Source organism: Pangasianodon hypophthalmus, chromosome 6 (assembly GCF_027358585.1).
Source record: "Pangasianodon hypophthalmus isolate fPanHyp1 chromosome 6, fPanHyp1.pri, whole genome shotgun sequence".
NCBI classification, from domain to species: domain Eukaryota; kingdom Metazoa; phylum Chordata; class Actinopteri; order Siluriformes; family Pangasiidae; genus Pangasianodon; species Pangasianodon hypophthalmus.
In genome coordinates this window covers 28,171,031-28,195,710 of record NC_069715.1, presented here as the reverse complement: position 1 = coordinate 28,195,710, position 24,680 = coordinate 28,171,031, and the positions used below count along the sequence as shown (strand labels likewise).

General features: G+C 37.1%; 3 protein-coding genes across 5 annotated transcripts; all 3 read right to left on the bottom strand.

The window, feature by feature from the left end:
* Positions 1-566: 566 nt before the first annotated feature.
* LOC113526918 (cytochrome b-245 light chain) lies at positions 567-7,193 on the bottom strand. Its single transcript, XM_026914364.3, has 6 exons — positions 6,832-7,193; positions 6,364-6,433; positions 5,562-5,636; positions 4,911-4,994; positions 4,635-4,716; positions 567-2,015 (listed from the first exon to the last, which is right to left on the bottom strand). Exons 1-6 carry the CDS (start codon positions 6,887-6,889, stop codon positions 1,821-1,823), a joined length of 564 nt encoding a protein of 187 aa, XP_026770165.1. The 5' UTR covers positions 6,890-7,193; the 3' UTR covers positions 567-1,820.
* A 477-nt stretch (positions 7,194-7,670) lies between these two features.
* mvda (mevalonate (diphospho) decarboxylase a) lies at positions 7,671-15,219 on the bottom strand. Its single transcript, XM_026914143.3, has 10 exons — positions 15,008-15,219; positions 14,655-14,725; positions 13,429-13,543; positions 13,176-13,319; positions 12,740-12,939; positions 11,709-11,783; positions 11,385-11,603; positions 10,163-10,278; positions 9,901-10,009; positions 7,671-8,255 (listed from the first exon to the last, which is right to left on the bottom strand). Exons 1-10 carry the CDS (start codon positions 15,078-15,080, stop codon positions 8,175-8,177), a joined length of 1,203 nt encoding a protein of 400 aa, XP_026769944.3. The 5' UTR covers positions 15,081-15,219; the 3' UTR covers positions 7,671-8,174.
* Positions 15,220-17,335: 2,116 nt separating this feature from the next.
* On the bottom strand, positions 17,336-24,597 carry pdcd5 (programmed cell death 5). 3 transcript variants are annotated; one of them, XM_053235103.1, is made up of 7 exons: positions 24,306-24,597; positions 21,419-21,469; positions 19,820-19,860; positions 19,105-19,166; positions 18,870-18,961; positions 17,912-17,983; positions 17,336-17,752 (listed from the first exon to the last, which is right to left on the bottom strand). In XM_053235103.1, exons 1-7 carry the CDS (start codon positions 24,369-24,371, stop codon positions 17,705-17,707), a joined length of 432 nt encoding a protein of 143 aa, XP_053091078.1. In that variant the 5' UTR covers positions 24,372-24,597; the 3' UTR covers positions 17,336-17,704. The 3 variants fall into 3 exon arrangements, with proteins under 3 accessions (XP_053091078.1, XP_026769110.1, XP_026769111.1); XM_026913309.3 differs by lacking the exon at positions 21,419-21,469 and adding an exon at positions 22,015-22,041 and having other exon boundaries at positions 24,306-24,578; XM_026913310.3 differs by lacking the exon at positions 21,419-21,469 and having other exon boundaries at positions 24,306-24,516.
* Positions 24,598-24,680: the final 83 nt, after the last annotated feature.

Sequence of the window (24,680 nt, the reverse complement as noted above, 5' to 3'; positions counted from 1 at the left end):
CCGTGCTCCATCGGTCTCACATCATTTCACAGCCTATATGCTGCTGTTAAAATAGGAACGAAAGGATTTCCCCATATTTTGCAATTTGGGTGAAATAAAGAGAATAAAGAAAAAGCAGAACTACAATTTAAACCCTGGTGTGTGGTAAACTTCTGAGGGAAATGGAGATGTTTACCACACATGCTCAGTAATGAATTTGTCACCTTGATCATGATAGAATAAAGCAGGGATTAACTATGATTTTACTCAACAGGTCACGAATATAATCTCAGAATATCCAAAGACCTTCTCGTAAAGTGTCTACACTCGGCGGCCATCTTGGCACTTATTTTCAGATATGCAAAACCATGCTCCTATCTACTCGAACAAACCTCCCCATATACTTCCCCATTTACATTTCAATCATACATTTCAAATGGCCAGACATTTTCCGCTAACGTCTTAACCAACAAAGTGATTGGCTCTTTTTACTGAGGGGGCGGGACTTATGTAATACAGCCGCCATGTTGAACATTCAAGATTTTAAAGAATAGGCTGTCTAAAAAAAAAACATGTCTGGGATAACATTATAAGCATTAAATATTTATTATCAGTGAAGACAGGGTTGTAACAAAGTTCAAATAAAAACAGATTTATTGTTACAGATAAATCAGGTTATCAGACTTTTCATTACACTTGCAATTTGTTCTTTAGTACAGAGTAGATATTAAAATATAAAATACTTTGTGATAATATAAATACACTGACAGATTGATTACATATGAGCAAGCACATATCAGATTATTAATCAGAAGTAACTTTTGCCTTCATTTCTTTGAAGTCAGAGGTCCCGAGTTCAGCCTTTTGGTGATTTTACTCTTCATACACACCTTCTAAATGAATGCGGATATTAACTATTCTGGTGTGTTTGAGCAGGAAAAATCATCCAGTATGACATGTGTACACTGGCATTTTCCAGTGAACAGTAATACTTAAATATACAATGTACAACTGAGTGCAAATATTTGTACCTCCTTGGTTTCTGGATAGAAGAAAAAAAGAAAAAATACACCTTTATTACAGTTACCAACAAAAACAGAAACAGAATTCAATGTTTTCCAAAATGTTGCATCTTAATATCATAGCAAATGAGTCTAATGTGCTGTCATCTCTATTAGAAATCTCAAAAGTTTGCATTCCTGTTCACAAACTTTAGTTAATTTATTTAATTTTGCCTCATTAAAGTGTCAACAATTCATACTTAAGGCATTAAAAGTTCAAACAGGCTCAAACTCTGGAGCAGTTTGCTGTGACAACGACATGACCACAGAGTGGACGATAAAATCCTAAGAGGCAAGTGGAATGAAAGTCAGGATTCAGAAATATTATTTCATTTGTTTCACTACGAGTATCTTGTCATACACTGTTGGCTAATTTTGTTACTTGGGATATTAAGGGAACATCTGTAAAACCCTAACTTGCATTACATCTCTTGCTGGTTTCATGTAAGGTTTTGATGTAAGGGTGTGCAAACTTTTGCACTCAACTGTACAAATCTTCTGTATAAATCTTCTCCACAGTGCAATAGAAGCAGAATAATCAGTGAGCGACCACCTTCTTGTAAAATATCTCACAAACACTCTCATGAAATAAACAGTAACATGCCATTAAAACTGCAAACTGAACCAAACACATCTCTTTAAACATCATTCATCGTCATGAACAGAATAATTCTGCAGTTCAGCAGGTATGCACTCCCGTCTCGTTTGTACAGCAGGTACTCAGTCCTCTCCCACTGTGGCAGCTGAATTAGATTCCTTACGATGGAGCGATTTGGCCATTCATTGTTCGTCGGCAGTAACAGATATGGGATTGACGTACGATGCAGCCTCGAGGTCATCTGTTCTCTTCCTGCGCATCTCAGGAGGAGGGCGCGGCGGGGGGTTCTGAGGCGGCTGCTTGATGCTAGGAGCGATGCGTTTGACGGGTTCTGCCTTCGGCAAAATGGGTTCCCAGTGCTCGCCGTGAATGGCAGCCTATGGAGCAACGGTGAAGAGTGATTTAAAGCAGTGTTCAGTCATGGATTAGCAAGAAAAAAGCAGAAAGATGACCTAATGCCTCAGTAACACCTCAGTAACACCTCAGTAACACTTGGGGCACTCCTGAGGGTAACAGTGTTACTGAGAGCAGGGTTGGCTCTCAGTAACTAAGTTACTAGAGCTAGGGCTAGGGCTCTGAACAACTAATCAGAAGGTTGTGAGATCAAGTCTTTTAACCCTTATCTGCTTCGCTCAAATGTAAGTCGCTTGGGACAAGACTGTCTGCCAATTATGTACCATATTTAGCCTGGCTGTTAAATTCATAACGATATACATTCCTTCTGCTTATTTGTTGGGGAGAATTGATGGTGCATTGCAGTGCAAAAGTTTGCCCCGTCCCCCCACTCCTGAATCATCTCCATATTTAGTTTCCTGTGGCCGCGATGGTCTAATTCAATCGATTTTTCTGTGTCTCACTCATTCTATCACACAGTAGTTGCCACAAGTTAAGATATTGTGGCCTCAGTATATTAATTTGTCGTCACACTTTATTAAAGAACAATCACTATTTCAGCTCAGCAGTTCTGCACAGATTACCTACGAAGCAGAGTTTAATGTTTAATGTTTTTTTTTTAAATGCTGGCCTTAATATTAGAGCAACTGAGTCTGTGTCTAAGGTGCCTGATGTTGCCTTTATTAACCTTTATTAGCAATCTCAAAGGTTTGCATCATTTATTTTGAATCTGCCTCATTGACATAAAATACACCATTAGAAACTATCAGAATTAAGGAATAAGCAGTCTCTGCAGTCAGTCTGGATGCTGATTTTCACATGCAGGAAATTTAAGGTGCAGCTACATGCCTTTTCATTAAATCTGAAATGAAAATTGAACTGGAACTGCAGAAATTCTTTTTACAAATCAGAGAAGCATGTGGTGTCTATTAGGAGTGTTACCATGTGACAATTTCAGAGGATGATAAAAAAAAAATACCACAGTTTCACAATATCTGAGTAGAAATCAAGTATTAAACACACACAAGCAGTTCATGAAAAGTAAAGGAAAATATATATTATGAAATATGCCTTTGACAGGGTTATATTTTAAAATATTAGAGTGAACTATAGCCTTTGAGGTTTTAAGTGCAGCCTCCTCTGTTAGTTTCATATAAATGAATGAATAATAAATATATATTATAAATGAATCAGTAAAAATTGATTTAATTGTTTCTTTACTTGCATAACTGAGGTTGTGGTGAAAAAATATGAGCATGTTGACATTTTCTGTGGAGAGATCGAGACTGATGGAACAGGAATTTTCACAATGTTATCAAACATCACACAGCCCAGTTAATTAAACTGGGTGAGGATATAAAGTTACTTCCTTGTCACCAGGCCCTGTCACTGACTTAATATATTATGCTAATCTTTTTCTTCTTCTAATTATTATTATTATTAGTATTATTATTATTATTATTATTATTATTACACGGCGACATGGTGATGCAGCAGGTAGTGGGTATCTCCAGGGTTCCTGGTTTAATCCTGAACTCGGGCTTTAATCCTAAACTTTGGGCTTCCTCCGGGTTTTCTAGATTCCCACCACCTCCCCAAACACATGCCAGTAGGCGGACTGGCTACACTAATGTGCCCCTAAGTGTGAATGTGTGTGTGCATGGTGCCCTGTAATGGACTGACGCCCCATCTTGGGGGTATAATATTAATTTATACCAGGAAATGATATGAATAGGCCTGGGGCCGTGTTCACCAAATATGGCTGTGTAACAGCAGTGTAACATGAGCCATTTAGAAGAGAGACAAAAAAGCACTTATGAGAAGAAATGCTGAACTAATTCCCTGTTTTTTCCCCCAAGATACTTGCGCATGCCGTGTTACTGCTTAAGGTACTAACAGAAAAAAATGCATTTTAATCTGTATTGCTATCAGTGTTAAAATTGTCAGAACGCACGCCGTGACTGGGAACGTAACTGTGACATTGTAACAAGCTTGTTGTAAAAAATGAGCAAATTGAATAATTAAGGGAGAGAAATTATGATACAGCAAATATCTCAACAGATATTCAGACAGCTAAAAACAATCAGCAAGACCTCTATGCAAATCTATTGCATGATACACAGCCATGTTTAAAAGAAAGGAAAAGAAAGTGTTTAGTTTGTAGTGTAGGAGTCAGATTGATTACTCAAGACTAGAGAATTATGGGTAATCATCTATACTGTAGTACTGTGAGGCAAAATAACAGCACTTGAGCTTGATAAAAACCAAAAGCACTACATGAAGGAAAGGCTACAGCTACTAGTAAAGGTGTAAATGACAGGTGTGTGTGTGTGTGTGTGTGTGTGTGTGTGTGTGTGTGTGTGTGTGTGTGTGTGTCGGGGGGGTTGGGGGGGGGGGGTGTTGGGGGGGTAATGTGCATGTGTGTTTGTGTGTGTTAAAGGAAATTGTTGAGATTAATAATTACTTTATTCCAGTTTCCATCTTTCAAATGAGGTGTATTTTTTTTTTTTTTTTACCCTTTTCTCTTTTAGTAAGGCATGTGGTCCTACAATCAAGATTAAGGAGAGATTTAAAGACAAAAGGCAGACAAACAGGTTACTTACTGACAGATAGATGAGGCTGGCTATTCCAAGACATACACAGCCTAAAACTGTAGCCAGCATGAAACCTCCAGGGACACTGAGCCTAAGGATGTAAACAATTATGTGACACTGTGACACTGACACTGACCAGAAATGCTCACCTGGTGTGAATAACATTAAGAGGAAGTAAACAAAGAAAAAAAAGAAAAGAAAACACACACTCCTCTGTCTGTCTACTCAGACAATATGTGTCTTTGGAGAGACAAAAGAATGCAGTCAGTAAGGGATTTTACTTACAGTGCATGAAGTATCGCTCTAACATAATAATTTCTAGTCAAGGGCCCAAATGCCTTTACACACATGGTGAAGCAATATTGACCACTGGAAAAAAAAAGGAAGAGAAAACATGTCTGACACATGTTAAACAACTTCCACTTCTTCATGACACATTACATACACTAGAAATACAGTATACAGTATATACATAGAAACCAGAATTATAGTTAGAATAGCAGAGCAATCTTCTAGGTTTCTAGGGGAATTTTTTTTTTTTTTTTTACAGTTTGTCTTTTATTCAGAAATAGAAGAAAAACAGACACAAAAATGAGAGAACCAAAAAGTGGAAGAAAAGTGACAAACAAAAATAAAAAAAAAAAAGACAAAGACAAAGAAGTTCACACTAATTCAAAACAACCAGCATAAGACCTGGAAATTTCCTAAGAGGGAAGTAGAATTTATATCACAGCATGATTTTTGAGTGTTTCATTAATCTTAACCGTCATTTTTGTTTCTTGTGAAATCATGGAACATCTAGAAACGCAAACATGTTTAAACACAGATCAAGAAATATTGGTTTCATTATTTAAATGCAGTGATGTGCACAGTTCTGCACTCAACCATATTTCCCGAAACTAAAAATGGAGACATCAGACTGCATGAAGCACTTACGTTCTCGCAACACTGGTTCCTTTGGCTCTCCTGCTGCGTGGGTACTCCAGCACACACACGAACACACCCGCAGCTCTGCACCTCAGTTAAGGGCACTAAACAATATACTCTCTAGCATATGATGCATCAGCCAAGGTGAATTACTCAGTAATATCCGTGAAACTAAATAAAAAGGCATGGAGATGGAAGAGCGAGGAATGCAAGCCTAAGTCTTGCTGCATTGACCTGAAGTCCTGGAGTGTTTCAAACAAGCGTGCAACAACACTGGTCTTAATTCATTTAAACATTAAAATGCATTATTAAATGTGATTAGAGTACTTTGAAAAATATTACTTCTACAGATATATAAAAAAAAATAAGTAATCTGCTGGAAGTAACAGGTGCTTCCTACTCAGATGATTCTTTCAAATAAGTGCTTTGTTTTGATTTTTTTGGATTCATTATAAAGAAGCATTATGCATTAATATTATGTAGACAATATTTTCAACTTAATTTAATCCATTTAAACATATTTAAATGGCTAATAAACAACATGCATTTGTGCAATAATTAGGTTATTTGATAATAGTGAAAGTGGGAAAGAAAAAAAATCATCATATGATTATGATTATGATTAAAAAAGTATACTGTGAGTCTTTTTTTAGTGCTTGTGAGTCGACACTTAAAAAAGAGTCGTTTGAAAGAATCGATTCGCCCATAATAAGTCTTGATAAATAAATGACTGAAGAGCATGTCAGAGGTGGTGTGTCTGCACACACAGGACTTCATGGTGCATTTCTGAAAGGCTGAAATGAAAGGATACATCCCATAAGCAGCGAACTGCCAGTCTCTGAACTGCCCTGCCACTCCTACAATGCCACCGGCGAGGTAAACTGAAATGAAACAGGGAAGTTGGGAAGAGCAACTTTTTATTACCTCCAGTATTTCCTTATAAATTCCCTAGATAAGAGCTGTTTAACATTAACCCGGAATAGTGTGTTTTTTTCTGTAAACACTGGTGTACAGTCCACACAGTGGAGCTCCCCTTCACCCAGGTGATTTTACTGGAGACTCTTCCATAACTGTACATCTTAACTTTTCTACACACAGGCTACATGTTTACATGTTTACAGTAAACACATCTCAGAGCCTTAGCAGTGCCTGAGAGCCTTACAGTGAGCATGCAGTAAACATGCCAACTCAGTGTGCTGAGAGCTCGCTTTCCACTTTCCACACACAGCATGTTTAAAGCAGTGTGTGCTGAGGAATGGAGAAAGTTTAGTGTACTCACTGAGTCCAGCCGCCAGGGCTTGTTCATTAGCCCACATCGCCCACTCGATCTTTCCCATTGTCACCGAGGCGCTTTCAGGAGCACGGATCTGCCGCTTCTTCTCACTTCCTAGCCCGTCACCTAGCAGATTAAACACGCACCTATACTGTTATTAAAAAGAACAAAGGTGGGCGTGGTCAGAGTACGCAAGCCCCGCCCCGCGATTTCGTCACGTCCTCGTTTCTTGACTGAAGCCAGAAATTTCTGTCTATCAGAGTCTCTCTGTTACTCACAGACTGACAGTTAATATCAGCTCATATCCATTACACAATTATTGGCACCCTTAGAAAAAGATGATCTGAAACGAATAACATGCAGTGAGTCATATTTTGAGCTTAAACATATGGAAAAGCTGCAGTTTTATTAACACTAGATTATTATTTTTTAAACAGAAAAGTAGTGTGATCTATCTATCTATCTATCTATCTATCTAATGAAGCAATTTCCCATCAGTCTGTCTATCTCTTATCTATCTATCTATCTAATCAACCAATTAACCATCAGTCTGTCTATCTCTTATCTATCTATCTATCTATCTATCTATCTAATGAACCAATTACCCATCAGTCTATCTCTTATCTATCTATCTATCTATCTATCTATCTATCTATCTAATCAACCAATTAACCATCAGTCTATCTATCTATCTAATCACCCAATTAACCATCAGTCTATCTATCTATCCAACCAATTAACCATCAGTCTAATGGTTAATTGGTTGATTAGATAGATCTAATCAACCAGTTAACCAATTACCCATCAATCTGTCTGTCTATTTTTTCTATCTATCTATCTATCTATCTATCTATCTATCTATCTATCTATCTATCTATCTATCTATCTATCTATCTAATCAGCCAGTTAACCAATTACCCATCAGTCTGTCTGTCTGTCTATTTTTATCTATATATCCATCCATCCATCCATCCTTATTAGAATTTTTATTAGCAGATTATCAGATTGGAGTAACCAGTGCAGATGCTTTGACAAAGAAATCAGGCACAAAAAAAAAAATAAAAAAATCAACTGGTCATAAAAAAGGACAGAGACACTCATGCCATCAATAAATGTATTTTCAAATAGCAATTTTTCAAAACTAGAAAAATATACTTAAGAAATCTACACAAAAATGAATGTAAATAGAAGTCAATACACAAGATGGTACAAAATCTGGACACAAAAGTGTTCAGTAATAATAATAATAATAATAATAATAATAATAACTCTTGGTTTAAATCAGTTATATCTTCATTGCTTTTTTTATTCTGAGGAAGTTCGATATTCTGCACTGAGTCCATTAACACTCAGGTAGATTTCTTGGGAAGTCCATCTGCACCTAACAGGTGAAGCGTTGGATCGTCCACTGCACAAGGACCGGGGCCAACCTGGGGAAAGATGAAAGCGAAAAAAAAAAAAAATACAAATGACTCTTTAGGTTTTTAGGTTTTGCACTTCATGTCCTGTGAGGTGTAACTGATACTCAGAGATGTAGTGGTGGGTAAAAGTACATTTATACAACATGCATTTATAGTGCCAAGATTTAAAAACGTCTCAGTTTCAGTTCACTTCTCGTCTGCATAAAGTTTAGTGAACTTTCGTGTCACTTGCCTCCACACCGTTTTCTGCCTAAATTGTGATCTGTCTTTGAAAATGAATGAGTTGCAGGCATTTTGCAACTTTTGCACACTACATCCTCAAACAGCTGCTAAGATTCCTCTTTTCAAGCTGCTAAACACTTTCTACATATTTTTACATATAACATCTATATTTTGTCAAATAGAGTCTATTCTATTTTATTTTTCTATGTTCTATGTTTCATTATATTCTTTTAGCATATTCGGCTTTTATTATATTCTGCTCTATTATATTCTGTTTATGTGTCACAGTTGCACTGTGGGACGAAGCACTAAAGAAAAACATTTCACTACATTAATACATCACATGTATGTAATGTATATGACAAATAAGGAACCTTGAACCTTTTGTTGCATTGAATCACTGCCATGTGTTGAAATGATTGTTATATAAACATGTGAGTCTGTCTGGAAAATCCCTTCAGGTGGTGAAATTTTGACATGTCCTACTATATATAGCTCTAAAAACTACAGACTTTCCTGAACTGAAATATGTCTCTCTTCCACTTCTTATCAAAACCAGACGTCCTTCTGTTATACCCAGAAAAGCAAAGAGAGAAAATCTCTTTTAAAAATCTCATCCCAATTTCACTGAAGGACTCCAGCACACCAAGTGTCCAAAAGCAACCATTTATTGATTTCCTTTGCACTTAATTTAATATTCAAGAAATAAGATACAATATTTTAAATGTTAATCACTTTTTTAAAAGAATTATAAGGTTAGGATGATTTGATCATCAGCGTCATTCTTCTCCGTCTCTGTGTTCACTGTTCATTCTAACATCACTGGTTTAATTCAATGTGTTCTGTTTCTATTGGCTAAATCTCCTAATATTTATCAGGTCGTTTAAACACTGCAAAATGGCGTGTGTAAGCTTTCTTCTCTGTTTTGATGATGACAAAACAGATTACATTATTTCTGTGTGAGGAAATCACACTTAGCTAGTGAGGTTTTAGTCATCTTTAATTAGACTGACTGTTTTTGCGCTGTGTATTGACAGAGACTACAAAGCGCTTCTGTAAGGTGCTCTGGATAAGACAGTCTGCTAAATGCTCTAAACGTAAGTGTGAGTGCATTTTGCCAGAATTCAGCCCCAGAGACATCCCTCACATATAATCATACTAACAAATGCAAATCAAACTGCAGTGCAACTCACATGAAATACAGCATACACACATCATAAATGTGACAAAAAGAATAAAAATATATCCTTTTTTATTTACGTAGGTGTCTAGTTTTTCATAGTCACATGACTGGATGTCAAATTTTATTTTTTTATTTTTTTATCCACCACACCCCTGATGATGATCATTTATCATTCTGTGATACTAGTGTATTACTGATGCAGAAATAAACACAGCTTTTTTATGTTAGGCAGGAATCTGAGTTGTGTACCTTAGTGCTGATGATGTAGCTGATGCCTCTTGGCGTTGGTTCCATGCCGATGTCTCTTATCAGCTCATCAGACAGCGAGGCGGAGGGCACAGGATGTCCTTTTACAAACCTGCAGAGACAAAAAAAACGTCCAAAACAACAGCACGAGGACACATCATACATTCATCTTTATAACATATGATAATTTAACAAAGATTAAATGTCACTAGTTTGCACAAATGAAGATTTAAAATAATGCTGCTGATGAAAATAAAGCACTGACTCTCCGCCGTTGGATTCCGGAGGGAAGAAATGCCGAACAGCCTGGACAAATTCAGGCACGTTGTCTTGCAGGAGGTAGATCACCGCATTAGGGCCTGCATCAAAAGTGTACGCCACCTGAAGGATTTAAGAGAGATAAGAAAAATACATTTATCATTATACTGCACATGAATGGAGAGATGCTAAAAACAAGGGCTTGAAAAAACAGAGGTTAAGTTCTAAGTCTCATGAAAAGATCATTTTTGAAATTCTTTTCTCACACGTATGCACCGTAAGTGTTGTATGGAAAAACAATATGAAAAACTAGAAATGCATAGAGGAAAAAACAATGTTTTGTCTCTCCTCAAAATGATGGTTCTTGCAGAATCTCCTATTTAAAAGAAAGCTGCAAAATTAGCAAAAAGCATATTTAGCTTCCTTTATTTACAGCTTCACCTTAGTGTCTTACAGCTTAAAGCTTTATTACTTGCTTGTAATTATATGTATATTATATGAGAACCATAATAAATTAGATAAACTATTTCTGACATACAGTCAACAGCCAAAATTTTTTGGCACCCTTTGTAATATTAATAAAAGAAATAATAAAATAAATATTTATGGATAACTAGCTTAATCTCACACTGAAAATATGAGACAAATCTACCCTTGTGAGATAAATTGATTCCAGAAGAATAAAAAGTCCTTATCAAAAAGTAATACTGGCCACAAAAAGACATTTTTTTCCAAGAACTTTTTCACCCATCTTTACCGAGGGTGCCAATAATTCTGGAGCAGATTGTAAAGAGCTACAGCTAAAGTTGCTGCACGAAATCCAGAAGTAGTAAATGTGTAAATACAACATTAACAACTCTGTCAGTTATAGAGATCATGAAATGAATTTTACTTGCTTGTGAATAATTTTTATTTGCTCCAGTGTCCTCCAGCATGCAGATGAGTAAACCAGGAGCTAAAATAATTTGTTATGAATAGTGATAATTAATGTCGGCTGTCTGCTGGATTTAATTACATGTGAAATATCCAGTGAATATAATTTGCCCACTGAGAATTCGGACAGCACTACAAAATGACTACAGTGCAAACAGTGCACTATGTGTTGAATAGAGGATAAATTCAGATGCAGAGATTCTGTATTAGTGTGCACAAAGACAACAATGGCAGTAATTATTTCATTTCAGATACAGAGCACTGATTTTGGGGGACCGGAGGACTGCAGTACTCACTCTGGTCTCTCGGTAGTGTTGATTGTAGCGATGCACCAGGTTGATGACTTTGCGGGAAGTGTCGTTGAGGTAGAATATGGGTGGGAAGGTGTCCAGGCAGGTGGCGTGAAACTGGTTGCTATCTTTCATGGTGAGTTCAGCGAACGTGGCGAAGTCTTGCCCGTGAATGGCCCTGATCATGTCGTCCATCCGAGCGGGGACCACGCTGTCTGCACGGTGCTGTGTTAGACAGGGGGAAAATTTCACAAGATCTCATTTCTATTGCTACAAAAGAAGTCCAAGTTGATTTTAATAATAAATCAAAGCAGTATTAAGTGTCTCTACCTTCAGCAGTTTGCTCGTCTGCACGCTCGTCTGCATGCCTGAAGTGCTTCCAAGAGGCTTCCGCTCTGCACTGACCTGAAAGGACACGAGAAAAAAAATCACTTCATTAATATCAAAAATCAAGCTTCATCAGCATTTTCCAAAGCATACCACATCATCCATCAAACATGTGGAGGCAGTGTTATGGCATGGGCATGTATGGCTGCCAATGGAACTGGGTCACTGGTGTTTATTGATGACGTGACTGCTGACAGAAGCAGCAGGATGAATTCTGAAGCATATAGAGCAATAATTTCTGCTCAGATTCAGTCAAATTCTGCAAAACTGATAGGACAGAGCTTCACAGTACAGAGGGATAATGATCCAAAACGTACCGCAAAAGCAACCCAAGAGCTTCTTAAGGCAAAGAAATGAAATGTTCTTAAATGTCCGATGACCTCAACCCAGTTGAGCTGTTTTTCATTTACCGAAGACAAAACTAAAGGCAGAAAGACACACAAACAAGCAGTGACAGAAGGCAGCTGCAGTAAAGGCCTGGCAAAGCATCTTAAAGGAAGAAACTCAGCATCTGGTGATTGATTGCATTGATTGCAAAGGATTTGCATCCAATTATTAAAAATAATTTGCATCCATGTATAATATTTATGATTATTATTTTGTCCCATTACTTTTGAGCCTGTGAAAATGGAGGGACTCTGTAAAAAATGGCTGTAATTCCTAAACGGTTAATGCAATATTTTTGTTAAACCCCTTGAATTAAAGCTGAAAGTCTACACTTCAATCACATCTTGATTGCTTCATTTCAAATCCATTTTGGTGGTTTACAGAGGCAAAACTATGAAAATTGTGTCACTGTCCAAATACTTTTGGACCTGACTGTATAATGTATAATCAAGTATTTAATAATTTAACAATTCAATAACAGGTTCTAAAGAGATAATCTGAGGTAATGTGGCATCTATTACTAATGATCAGAAAATATAAAACAGAAAGCTATATGAAAGACCCAAAGATGGTCCAGTGTGACTCACTACTAGGACGAGAACCCGGAGCTCCGGCCAGTGTGTCTCCGGTGCCACCTGCTCGGCCACGCTGTCTTTCCCGTCCTGTCTTTCGCCCATCTTCCACTGCACAAAGCCCCCATACATACTTCTGCAGGCGCTGCCCGAACCCTGGCGTGCCACCACCGACAGGTCTGCGTCCACGCCGAACAAACGGGACAGCGAGTACACTGAGAGAGACACAAACACATTAAAAACATGTTATAAAGTCTTAACAAGCATGTAATAAGCATGTAGAGTCACAGTTGTCGCTCAGCAACTCTGATTCAGAATCAGAATCAGAAAAAATCAGAAAATCAGAATCGATTTTAATCAGCAGGTAAGATTCAGTTATGCAGAATCAGACTTGCTCGCACTGACACAGAAAGAATGAAGATGATGATGATGATGATGATTATAAACTCACCCAGGCAGGCATATCCAGCTGCAGAGGACGCCAGCCCAGCTGCTGTCGGGAAGTTATTCACAGAGCAGATATGCACCCGATGAGAAAGCGTGACCTCGGCATTAGGGTCTTCGTCATTCCGTCTTTTCCGTGCTAACCTTCGGACTGGTTTGAGAAAAGCAGAGGAGAAAAGGGACAGGGTAAATCCTTTTGCATAACATCACAGTTTATCTGGACTGTGTATATTTTGTGTGCAGGTTAAACAGGAGCGTACTCTCGCGAAGACATGACTGCAGTCTCGGCTGGTTGATGTCCTCTTCTTTGCCATTCAGCCAGATCCGGTCCTCCTGAAAATTTCTGCTGCACGCGACTGTGGTGGTCGTTTTAAGCTGGAAGAGCCACCAGTGTGAAGGTAAGGACAAGATCAGTACATTTAATTTACAGCTACAACAAAACTTAGACTTCAGCCCCCTGTCCATGCTGCCTTCAGGAGCTTATCGAAAGATACTACACAGGGTGCCAGGTGGTGGATTATTAAATACAACTTCACTCTCAAGTCCACTCAAGCAGATGCTTGTTTGAAGATGGAAGAAAGAAAAAAGGGACATTAAAAACAAATAGAAAACTTTAATAGTTAAAAAAAATAGTTAAAAATTGTTTTTTTAGCTTTAAAATAATGGCAAGTTTCCCAGGCCATGTTATATATCACAAATCTAGTAAACTTGTCCATCATCCAAAATCCTGAGTTTCCCACCTATAAATACAACTTTATTAGCTATATGAATGCAATTTCATGATTCATCTTCAGTAAGTGCTTTATCTTAGTCATGGTAGGGGTGAAGCCTATCTGAGAAAACTGGGAATGAGGTTGGGATAACATCCTGGATTGGGCGTCAGGGCAATGAATGCAATTTCCAAGTAGGAATATTGTTTTGGTGGCACAGTGGTGCAGGGGGGAGTGTTGTTGCTTCACAGCTTCAGGGTCCCCAGTTCAATCTTGAGCTTGGGTTACTGTCTGTTTTCACACAGGCATCCTCTGGCTTCTTTATTTTCCTCCCACCTCCCAAATAAATGCCGGGAGATGGACTGATGACTAGGTGTGAATAAGAGTGTGAATGTGTGTGCATGGTGTCCTGCTGTAGACTGACATCCCATCCAGGGTGTATTCCTGCCTCACGCCCCGTGTTCCCGGGACAGACTCCGGAGCCACCTTGACACCAGGATAAAGCACTTGAATGAAAGATGAAAACTGGTACTTCCCAGGTTCCACCAATCAAATTAGCCCTTCTGGTCACGTGACTTAAACATGGAAGAATAATAATCAGATAATAAGATATATAGAACAAACAGGCTCATTCACAGCGTACAAAGCAATTTGACTCTTGACTCTTAACATTGTGAAAGAAATGCAAAGACAAAAAAAACACTTTTATATGTTTGTTTTTGTTTGTAAATATCACTGAAGGCACCTTTAATGAAGTGGATGTCTGTTTATCTCACCTGGTCCTGATGCAGAGTGACACTGAGTGAGGAATTAATGGGCAGAATCAGCTCTTCATCCCGTTTACCCCCTGTGTACAACACATTAAGAAATTTCAGCACAAGTTCTGGAGAGCAACTCTTTTTTGAACTTTAGATGCACAAAATCAATAATGCACAAAAAAACATAATGTACTCAAAAACTTAATTTACACAAAAGCACAATGCACACAAAAACATAATGTACACAAAAGCACAATGCACACAAAAACACAATGCACACAAAAACATAATGTACACAAAAGCACAATGCACACATAAACTTAAATCACACAAAACCACATAATGCTCACTGAAACATAATGCACACTTACAGTACTTAATAACAGCAATGTTTACTGGCGCCGTGCACGTGATCATCGAGACATTCTGGCTCGTCTCCGGCATATTTATACTTAAATTTATAGTTAAATTAAAATGTAACCCTGCAAAAACGTTTTACAAAACAATCACCAACCTCAGCAGGCACCTGCGAGCAAGAATTACTACACACAGACATTTAGGTCGCCATGATATGACATCGACGACTGTGATTGGTTAGAGTACAGACACGAGCTTCAGCTCTCCGCCAATAACAATCCTCCGTTCTACGCCCTCTCCAGATAACAGCCAATAGCAGAGGTCGGACCATCCTCGTGCGAAAGGAAGGCTTGACGTAACGTGACTTAACCCCGCCCTCTTTCCCTAGTCGCTTAGCCAATCAGCGCCGGATCCCAAACGGCTCCTTATAGAACACAGAGTGCACTACTTAGGGTGCAGAGGCCGTGAGTTCAGAGCCTGTGTAGTGCACATGTATAGGGAGAATGCACGCATTTGTAATTCAGCTCCTTTAAAAGGTCATGAATGAGGCGTGAAGTACTTGGCTAAATCAAAAAACTATAAGTGAACTGAAAATATGATGTTTAAACGGTTAACTCTTCTCAAACGGTTGAATTATAAAAGCAGTTATGGTTTGTGTCAGATTTGTTAATATACATAATAAACATTATAGAAATAGAAAACACCCCATCAAGGTTTTTGTGTTTGTTTTAATTGAAAAGATTTTCTCAGTACTTCAGCATGATTGTTACAAACTGGCTGAATTTGTGACGTCACTAAACAGACTGCACGGATTTGGACCAATCATATGCGATATGCAAATTTTTAAAGGACGAAGATGTGCTTTCCAGAAATTAGCTAGTTAATTTAGTTAAAGTTAGTGATAAACAAGTATCTTTGATTGTTATAGTATATATTTGACAGGTTTGACTGCTATTAAATAAATCCCGAAGAATAAGATAATTTAAATAGACACTCAGATAATATAATCCCACTCATGTCACAAATGTGAGCTAGTTTTTAGCAGTTAGCTACTGGATAGCTACACTACATGGCCAAAAGTACGTGGACACCTGACCGTTACAGCCGTATGTGGTTCTTCCCCACACTGTTGTCACAAAGTTTGAAGCACACAACTGTATAGAATGTCCTTGTGTGCTGTAGCTTTACAATTTCCCTTCACTGGAACGAAGAGGCCCAAACCTGTTCCAGCATGACAATGCCCCTGTGCACAAAGCGAGCTCCATGAAGACATGGTGTGTGAAGGTTGGAGTGGAAGAACTCGAGTGTCCTGCACAGAGCCCTGACCTCAACCCCACTGAACACCTTTGGGATGAACTGGAACACTGACTGAACCCCAGACCTCCTCACCAACATCAGTGTCTGACTTTACTAATGCTCTTGTAGCTGAATGAACACAAATCCCCACAGCCACGCTCCAACATCTAGTGGAAAGCCTTCCCAGAAGAGTGGAGCTTATTATAACAGCAAACACACGGGGAATAAATCTGGAGTGTGATGGTCAGGTGTCCACATACTTTTGAGCATAAAGTGTATTTAAAATTTATTAATGAGGATAAAGGTGTAATGTTCCAAGGACATTTTGAGAGGTTCAAGAAAAGGTTTAAAAAAAAAAAAAAAAAAAAAAAAAAACTTTTAAAAGTTTACTGACATTTCCGGCTGGATGATATAACAAAATTGTGTCAAAATACTCGACTTTTTTAATGATACACGATATGAATCACAGTGTTTAAGATTTGCTTGCAGAGTATTAACAAAATAGCAGTGCTGCTATGTCATTATTATTAAGATGTTAGAATGGAGTGCAATCATTTTTATTGCACATCACTCGTTTTTCAGTAACCACTTTATCACGGTCAGGGTTGTGGTGGATCCGGTAACAGTGGGTGCAACACCCATCACAGGTCTCCCTTCACACACACAATCACACGCTCATTCACACTTACGCATAATTTAGCGTTAACAAATCTGCATGATTTTTAGATAATGGAAGGAAATCGGAGAACTTGGAGGAAAAGATAGAAAATTAAACCTTCAGCGCAAAAATATTTTTAACCTCCAATCAGCTACTTGTTACAGGGAGTAAGAATGGATTTGTTCAGTCTTATAAAAGTGCTGACAATTTATGAAAAATATGATTGCTTGCTTGTTTCAGTTTACCTCTAGCGAGTAGATATTTTTTTAATGCTCTCTCTCTCTCTCTCTCTCTCCTTGGCTAGTTGTCTATGAGATGTATGAAGACAACAATCCGAACACTGCACGTGTACAATGCAAAAGATAATATTAGGAATATTAGGTAACCGTTGTATACAAGGCTTTTTTTATTATTGTAAACAGTTGCACAGGGGATCCACAAATTAAGAGATGACAAGGAGGCCTGTTCCATTTTGATGCTAAAAAAAAAAAAAGAAAAAAAGAAACAGTATTCCCAGAGCAGTCTATAGAAATTATACTGTGAATTGTTTGTTTTGTGGCAAAAAATCTGGTAGTGAAAATGCGTGATATAATAGAAACAACAGGGATCAGAAGTTCCTGTGTGCCCAAAGGAACAGGAGTCTTTTTCCCAGGATGCTCTGCACAGATTGGGCCTTTGGTCAGACACTGGTGCTTCTCGAGATCCAGAGTAGCGCAGTCATCTCTCACCAGCACACTGACTGGAGCGAATACTCGTTTTAATAATCATCGTCTTCATCCGAGTCCATCACTCGCCGCCTGTTAAACTGGAAGAGAGCAGAGGGAGGGTTATAGAAAGCTGACAGGGAAAAAAATGTGTGCTTTTTTTTTTAGATTATATTCTGAACTTCAGTGATCCACGTCGCAGACAGCGTTAGAACTAATCTGACTAAAGCGTCTCACGTCATGATCAGACATCCAGTTACCTTGACAGTTGTTTTCTTCTCTGTTTGTTGACTGACTTTTTCAAGGATCTCTATTAAACCAGACTCTGAGATCTAAAAAGGGGATAATGCACACATGTTTTTAATGATGAAAGTCTGATCATTACACAGAAGATTATTATGCAAACATTTATCATCATACAGCTCCGTGCTTACATCATACAGGAGAAATAAATGACGTAAAATACATATAAAGATACTTTTTCACACAGAAGAACAGCCTGATTTACAACTCTAACAGCAACAGTTTAAAAATTAAATAATTTATTAATTAGAATTGTATATAACGTGTATATATATGTATATATATATATATATATATATATATATATATATATATATATATATATATATATATATATATATATATAAAACTTTACTTATACTTCTTTTCTTTTAATTTCCTGCATACCATTTTTTTCTTACTATTTTTCCCTCTTTTTTTCCCTTTTTCATTTCTTTCCTATTTTTCCATTTCCTTTCTTTCTTGCTTTTCATCTTGCTTTCTTTTTCTGACTTACCCTTCCTTTCTTTTTGCTTTTTACCATTACTGTTCTAATATTCTTTCTTTCCTTCTCTTCTTACCTTTTCTCTTGCTTTCTTTTCTATCCTTTTTTTCTCTTACTTTCTTTTTCTGTCTTGTTTTTTTTCTTTCAAATTTTTCTTTTTTCTGTCATTTTTACTAACCTTTTTTTCCATTTTTTCCATTTATCTCTTTTTTATGTCTTTCATTTCCTTTCTTCCTTTTTAACTTTTTCTTTCTGGTTTTGTTCGTTTGTTTTCATCTCTTTCCTAACATTTCTTTATTACTCCTCAGCTCCCCCCCCGTCCTTCTGTTTTGATTTTCCCTGTATTATTCCGTCCGTCTTTCTGATTGCTGTTGAACCCTTTTTTTCTTGAACCCATAGACACAGGATTTTTTTGTGCTCCTCTTGCTCACCTTTCCCCCGAGCTGGCCGAACCGAGCCATTTGTATCAGATAATTCTCCACAGCTTTTGCTTTGTCAGGCTTCACCAGGGCCAGGTTACTCACTGAAATGAAACAGGAAAGTGATTGTGAGGGTCAGTAGCACAGCGCCACCTGCTGGAGCACAGAGATGAAACTGAGCAGTGAGTCAGTACAGCTGCAGACTGTGGAATATTTAATATCATGTGTAAATATAAATTAAACTCACGTCTGGCGCGGGCCGACTGATCCAACACCTGGGCCAGTATCGTGTTCCTCATTTCTGTTTCTCTGTGAGGAAGTAAGAATTCAATGCAGAAGGCAGTAAGAGGTCATGACCTTTAATAACCCTTTCATATACTGTATGTAGAACTGCCTTTTCACTAGTTTTTTCATTAAAAGTTTAATTCCTTTAACCTACAAAACCAACTTGGGCAAGAAGAGCATGAAATGCTTTCAGTATATTTGTTCAAAAATATACAGTTTTAGTCAGTGTAGTTGGAATTAAATATATTTTATTCAGTATTTTCTTTTTATTGTTACATTTTTTATTAAAACATTATTTTTTAAACAGGGAGCATTTTACAACATTTAAAACATTTAAAAACGTTAACGAACTTAACTTACAAATTCTCTGTATAATCATCAGACTATCAGGTCTTAATGTTCCAACATTTTCAGCAATAAAGCTCTTTACCATATTTTACTTCTTTGATGCACATGGTCCACACACACACACACACACACACACACACACACCTTGATATTTGAAAAAAAGTCTATATATTTAGTTTACATAAAATGCAAATGCTGATTGGTGTAATGTTTTAGAAGCAACTGTAAAGACCACAAGAACACTTTTTATATGAATTCTAAATCAAACACAACTACATTAATGATGAAGTTGCTCCAGTAGCTTTAGTAAAGCTGGTGTACTGATGTACCTCTGCTTGGCTTCCTGTTGTCCTTGGTCACCGGAGGAGTCCTAAAATATCAAAAAGAACTGTTTTATTATAAAAACAATTTCCAGCTGTTTAGGCAATTTAGACAGATTTGAATAAAAATTTAAACCACTTTCTTTTTTATTACCTCATACTGCCATGCCTAAGATATATCAGTGATGATGAATTTCATTTGCAGCGTGTCCGAGTTATTAACATTTGACTTATATTTAATAAAATGAGTGGAAGAAAAAAAAAACAGAAATATATATGTAAAAATTAAACAGCGAATGCTTTAGATGAGGCTCTTGAGGGACGATGGAGAAAAGTTAAGAAGTTTTCAGTGCTATAAAGCTACTGTTAGTGACTTGTTCTGCTGAAATGGATTAGCATTTAAACGTAGCTGACCATCAACAACATGCAACGGCAATACACAGAAATGCAAAAACCCACATCTATTCAAGGGCTGCTCCACCTTAAAACATGTTAATCTGATGCTAATTTGTTAGCTGGTGCTGTATATTTTGTTTGAGCAGAGCGTACAGATGAGGAGATGAGACAGTTGGACTGATTAAAGGACTAAAGAACGTGCCACACTTCTAACACTAGAGCTCATGGCTGAAGCCTGAAGCCTGTTTCAGAGCAAAACGCATCACACCAGTGACCTAAAAGCCAGATAACAGCAGAGACTACAGCAGAGTGAAGCCAGTAAAACACAGGCATGTGTTTAAGGTGTGTATATGTTTATTTGTGTGTGATGTTATTGTTGACCCAATATGTGATATAAAAAAAAAAATCTCACACACCCTCTCCTGCTCATCAGTTAATTATCAAGCCCTTTAGTACGAAGGTGTCAAGTTCATTTTACACTTAGTTCAATGTCAAAAGAGCCAAAATAATAATAATAATAATAATAATAATAATAATAATAATAATAATAATAACAATTTAGTAGACCAATATCACAAATAACATCTTAAATGTGTTAATTTATTAGCTTTTATATTAAAGGTACATTCTGAAGATTCTGCGATTGCAATTTGTTGCCAAAAAAATTATAAAAAAATATATTTTGTTATAGTGCATAAGTGTTCACCCCCTTTAATTTTTCTGTAACACTGTAGAACTGGATTATACGTCACAAATAGACACATAACACTGGAGCTGGGGGTGACAGTAATCCACATATTTAGCAAAATTATTTACAAATAAATGGTCCACAAGTATTTACCCCCACTGCTGTGTAAGCCCTAAACTTTTTTGGAAAGGGACACATTTGGACTGTAGTAGTAGAGCTTATGGGACCATGTTTATTGCTCTATATTGCCTCCTAGTGCACCAACAGAGTTTTGCTCTTTTTTAAAATCTTTCAATTCAATTACAGCCAACAAAATTATTTTATTTTAGAACATGGATGCTGTTTTAGCTATGAAAAGTAGGTGGGAGGTTCAGCCCATGGTACACATGCCAAAGTTAACTGAGCAAAACCCACTCCTCACTAGAGCTGGGCGATAATTATAACGATATCCTTTAGTAACAAAATCAATCACGATAAATGATTACATCGTCAAAATTCTGTGTAAACCTGTTCACTGTGTAAACCTGTTTCTCATTGATCATGCTGGAGTTTCCTGTCCTGCTTTCATCTTCATCCTTAACACATTTTAAAAGCAGTATAAAACATTTTCAATAAGCATATTTGGCATAGACATGGTTTAAAAACTACAAAACCAAGAAGACACTGAAGTGTGCAGCTAAATTATTTCTTTTGTCACATTTTCATCACTAATAATTTGAATTTAAAACAGCGTTAGTTTGATTTTTAGAATGATTTAGCTGTACATTGATTGTGTGCCTCATAAATAAATGCTAATAAATAACATTTGTAGCACAAATCAACTACTAGGGTCATTTTCTGATAAAACTTATAGAAGTGAAATGTAAATATTTGGGTAATATTATCCTATTTCACAAGCTGTTTATAATTACATCTCTCCAGCCATTTTCCTTCCCAGAGTGATCAGCTTCTGTCCAGGACCTGATCAGATTTCATGTTAGACGTCACCACGTCCGATGACACTGTCTTATCGCATGAGAAGGTTTAATACACACTGGCAGACTAAAAGCACCTTTAAAAGCTGAAAGCCTTTTCATTCCTCAGCCTTTAAAATGTCTGCGTAACACACAGGAGAGCTTACCGGCTCCATCGGGTTCCACACTATACCCTGAGGAGGAAAGCTGACATTTATTCAGTGCACTTTTTGTGCATGTGATGGTTATGGTTTCCAAGCCTTTAAAATCCATGAGTGAAAATATTGTGAACAAATGAAAATGAGCTGAGCAGATATTATTTGGTGGTAGAGCGCATCAATGCAGTGACACTGACCTGGTAGTGTGCACGTGTGCATGTGTGTGTGTGTGTGTGTGTGTGTGTGTGTGTGTGTGTGTGTGTGTGCGCGCACGCTGGAGTTAGGAGTGTTTTGAGAAAGCTGTCAGACGCGAACACTGATGAAGGCTAGAGGACGATTAACACACGAGTTTTAGTCTCTAACTCTACACCTCCAATTTGAAAAAATAAAACACTATTTTAGGAAAATAATCAACAGCAGGGTGGTTTGATGCATCCTGACATAAAACAACTTTAAACAATTAAAGAATGGCATGTCGTAATTTTTTTTATTAGGTCATGTTACAGGTAAACACAAAGCGCAAACCTTTCCGTCATTACGACTTTCCCGTGTTGGTAAACTTTATATACCGTTTATACAGCTTTACCTCTGACACAGGAGACTCCTTCTAAAAATGCAAAATTAACATCTCCATACAGAAGACTCTTATGCTTTTGTGTTACTATAGAAACGATATCGTATTAGAATGAGCACATTAACACAATCCTGTTATTTGTAGCTGCACTGCTGTCAGAGCTGCTGTAATACTGAAATTATCAAAATATCACAAATGTAAATATCGAAGGTTTGCGATAACTGAATGATTTTAATACTTCAAAAAGTTACCAAAAGTTAGATAGCAGAGAATGATTTCTTTTCCTCAAAAGAACACAAAACATGTATGTTGGTTATGTCATTTTCAAGTTTTTAAATACAGTACTGTGCAAAAGTCTTAGGCACATGCAAAGAAATGCTGTAGAGCAAAGACATCTGCAGAAATAATGAAACTAAATGTTTCTACATTAAAAAAATACTATAAAGAGCAGTAAACAGTAAGAAATGAAACAAAGTCAATATCTGGTGTGATGATCATTTGCTTTTTTTAAAAATAAATAAATAAATAAATAATAGTAGTTTCAGCTACAATTTCTGCAGTTTTCTAAGGAAATGAGCTGTAAGTGTTACTGAGCATCTTGCAGAAGCAGCCACAGTTCTTCTGGAGACTTTGACTGTCGACTTGCTTCTTATTTTTGCAGCGAAACCCAGCAGCCTTCATTATGTTTTTATCTGAAAAGTGTCTCGCATGTAATATGCTGTTTTCTTTACTGACATATAAACAATTTTCTGTAACATTTAATTTCGTGCTGGAAAACTAATGTTTTTGTACTGAATCAATAATGTAGAAATAAAATAAAAATCTATAACAAAGTTTGTACTAAAAAAAGGGGGGATGCCAAGACTTTTGCACAGCACTGTATGTATATATATATATATATATATATATATATATATATATATATATATATATATAATTTAAATTGATTTTACACACTTACAGCATTATCATACCGATACCGTATATCGCATTATTTAACAAGTTATCGCATTTTTTTCAGTATCGTGCAGCCCTATGCAATAGAAAATGAATCAACACCTTCTGACCAATCAGAATCGAGAATTCAGCAACAGAGCGACACACCGCCATGTCAGTGTTCCTGCTCTGCTAATGAACTGTTCAGCTTTGCTACTGTAGAGGTTTCTTTCCACTGATCGACAGGGTTGATGGGAAATTCCCGTCATGTGTGGGAAGAATTCAGGAATATCGGAAAACTTCCCGATATTCCAACCTGGAAGTGTTCACGCGCTGTCTTTTTGTTTACTACACAAAAATGGCGGTTGTAGTTTTTATCAAATATTAGCTAGCGTTAAAATATAGCTTCAAACACCTGCTCTAAAACGCTTTATAACTGTAAACTAGCTGCTAATTATGCCTATAGCTGGCTAAAAAGCCAGTTTTATTAGCTCGCTTGGTGCTAAGCAACGCCCCTCTTTCTGCACTGCATGCTAGTACATTAGCTAGCTGAAGTTTGCTAACTAGCGTTTACACTGCTGACAGGATAAATATGCGACACAGCTCTAAGTATTCGACTAAACCAAGAAGGAGGAGCTAAATATACAAATAACTGATGAATTCTATATAGTCTCATAGGGTTTGTTTTTATTTTAATTTGTATAGTTTGGCCTAAAATGTGCTTTGCCATATATGGAGGAAAATCATGCCTGTCATGCTGGTTAAGGTTTATAGCCAGTTTGTCACTTACCCCGTGTTTTGCCTGCAGCTCTGCCATGCGCTGCCGCCTGATAGCCTCCAATTCCTCATCAGCCATTTTCTAACAATGTGCAATTTACTTTTTAAGTGCAAAATATAAGAGTTATAAGGCTCAGGCTGAGCACAAATGATATGCAATGGGGTAGAAGCCAGCCAGGCTGAAGTAATCATACCCAGAGCAATCAAGCAGTCGTCCTAGAGATGCACGATGACAACGATTCTTTTCCAAAAAAAAAGGTCCTTTTGTTTTCTTATACAGATTTTATGCAGCAAAAAATAACTAATTTACGACCAGTCTATGTGATGATGTCAAAAACTCTTTTCAGGGGAAAAAACTAGCTAATACAAGCTCAAAAAATGGTCACTA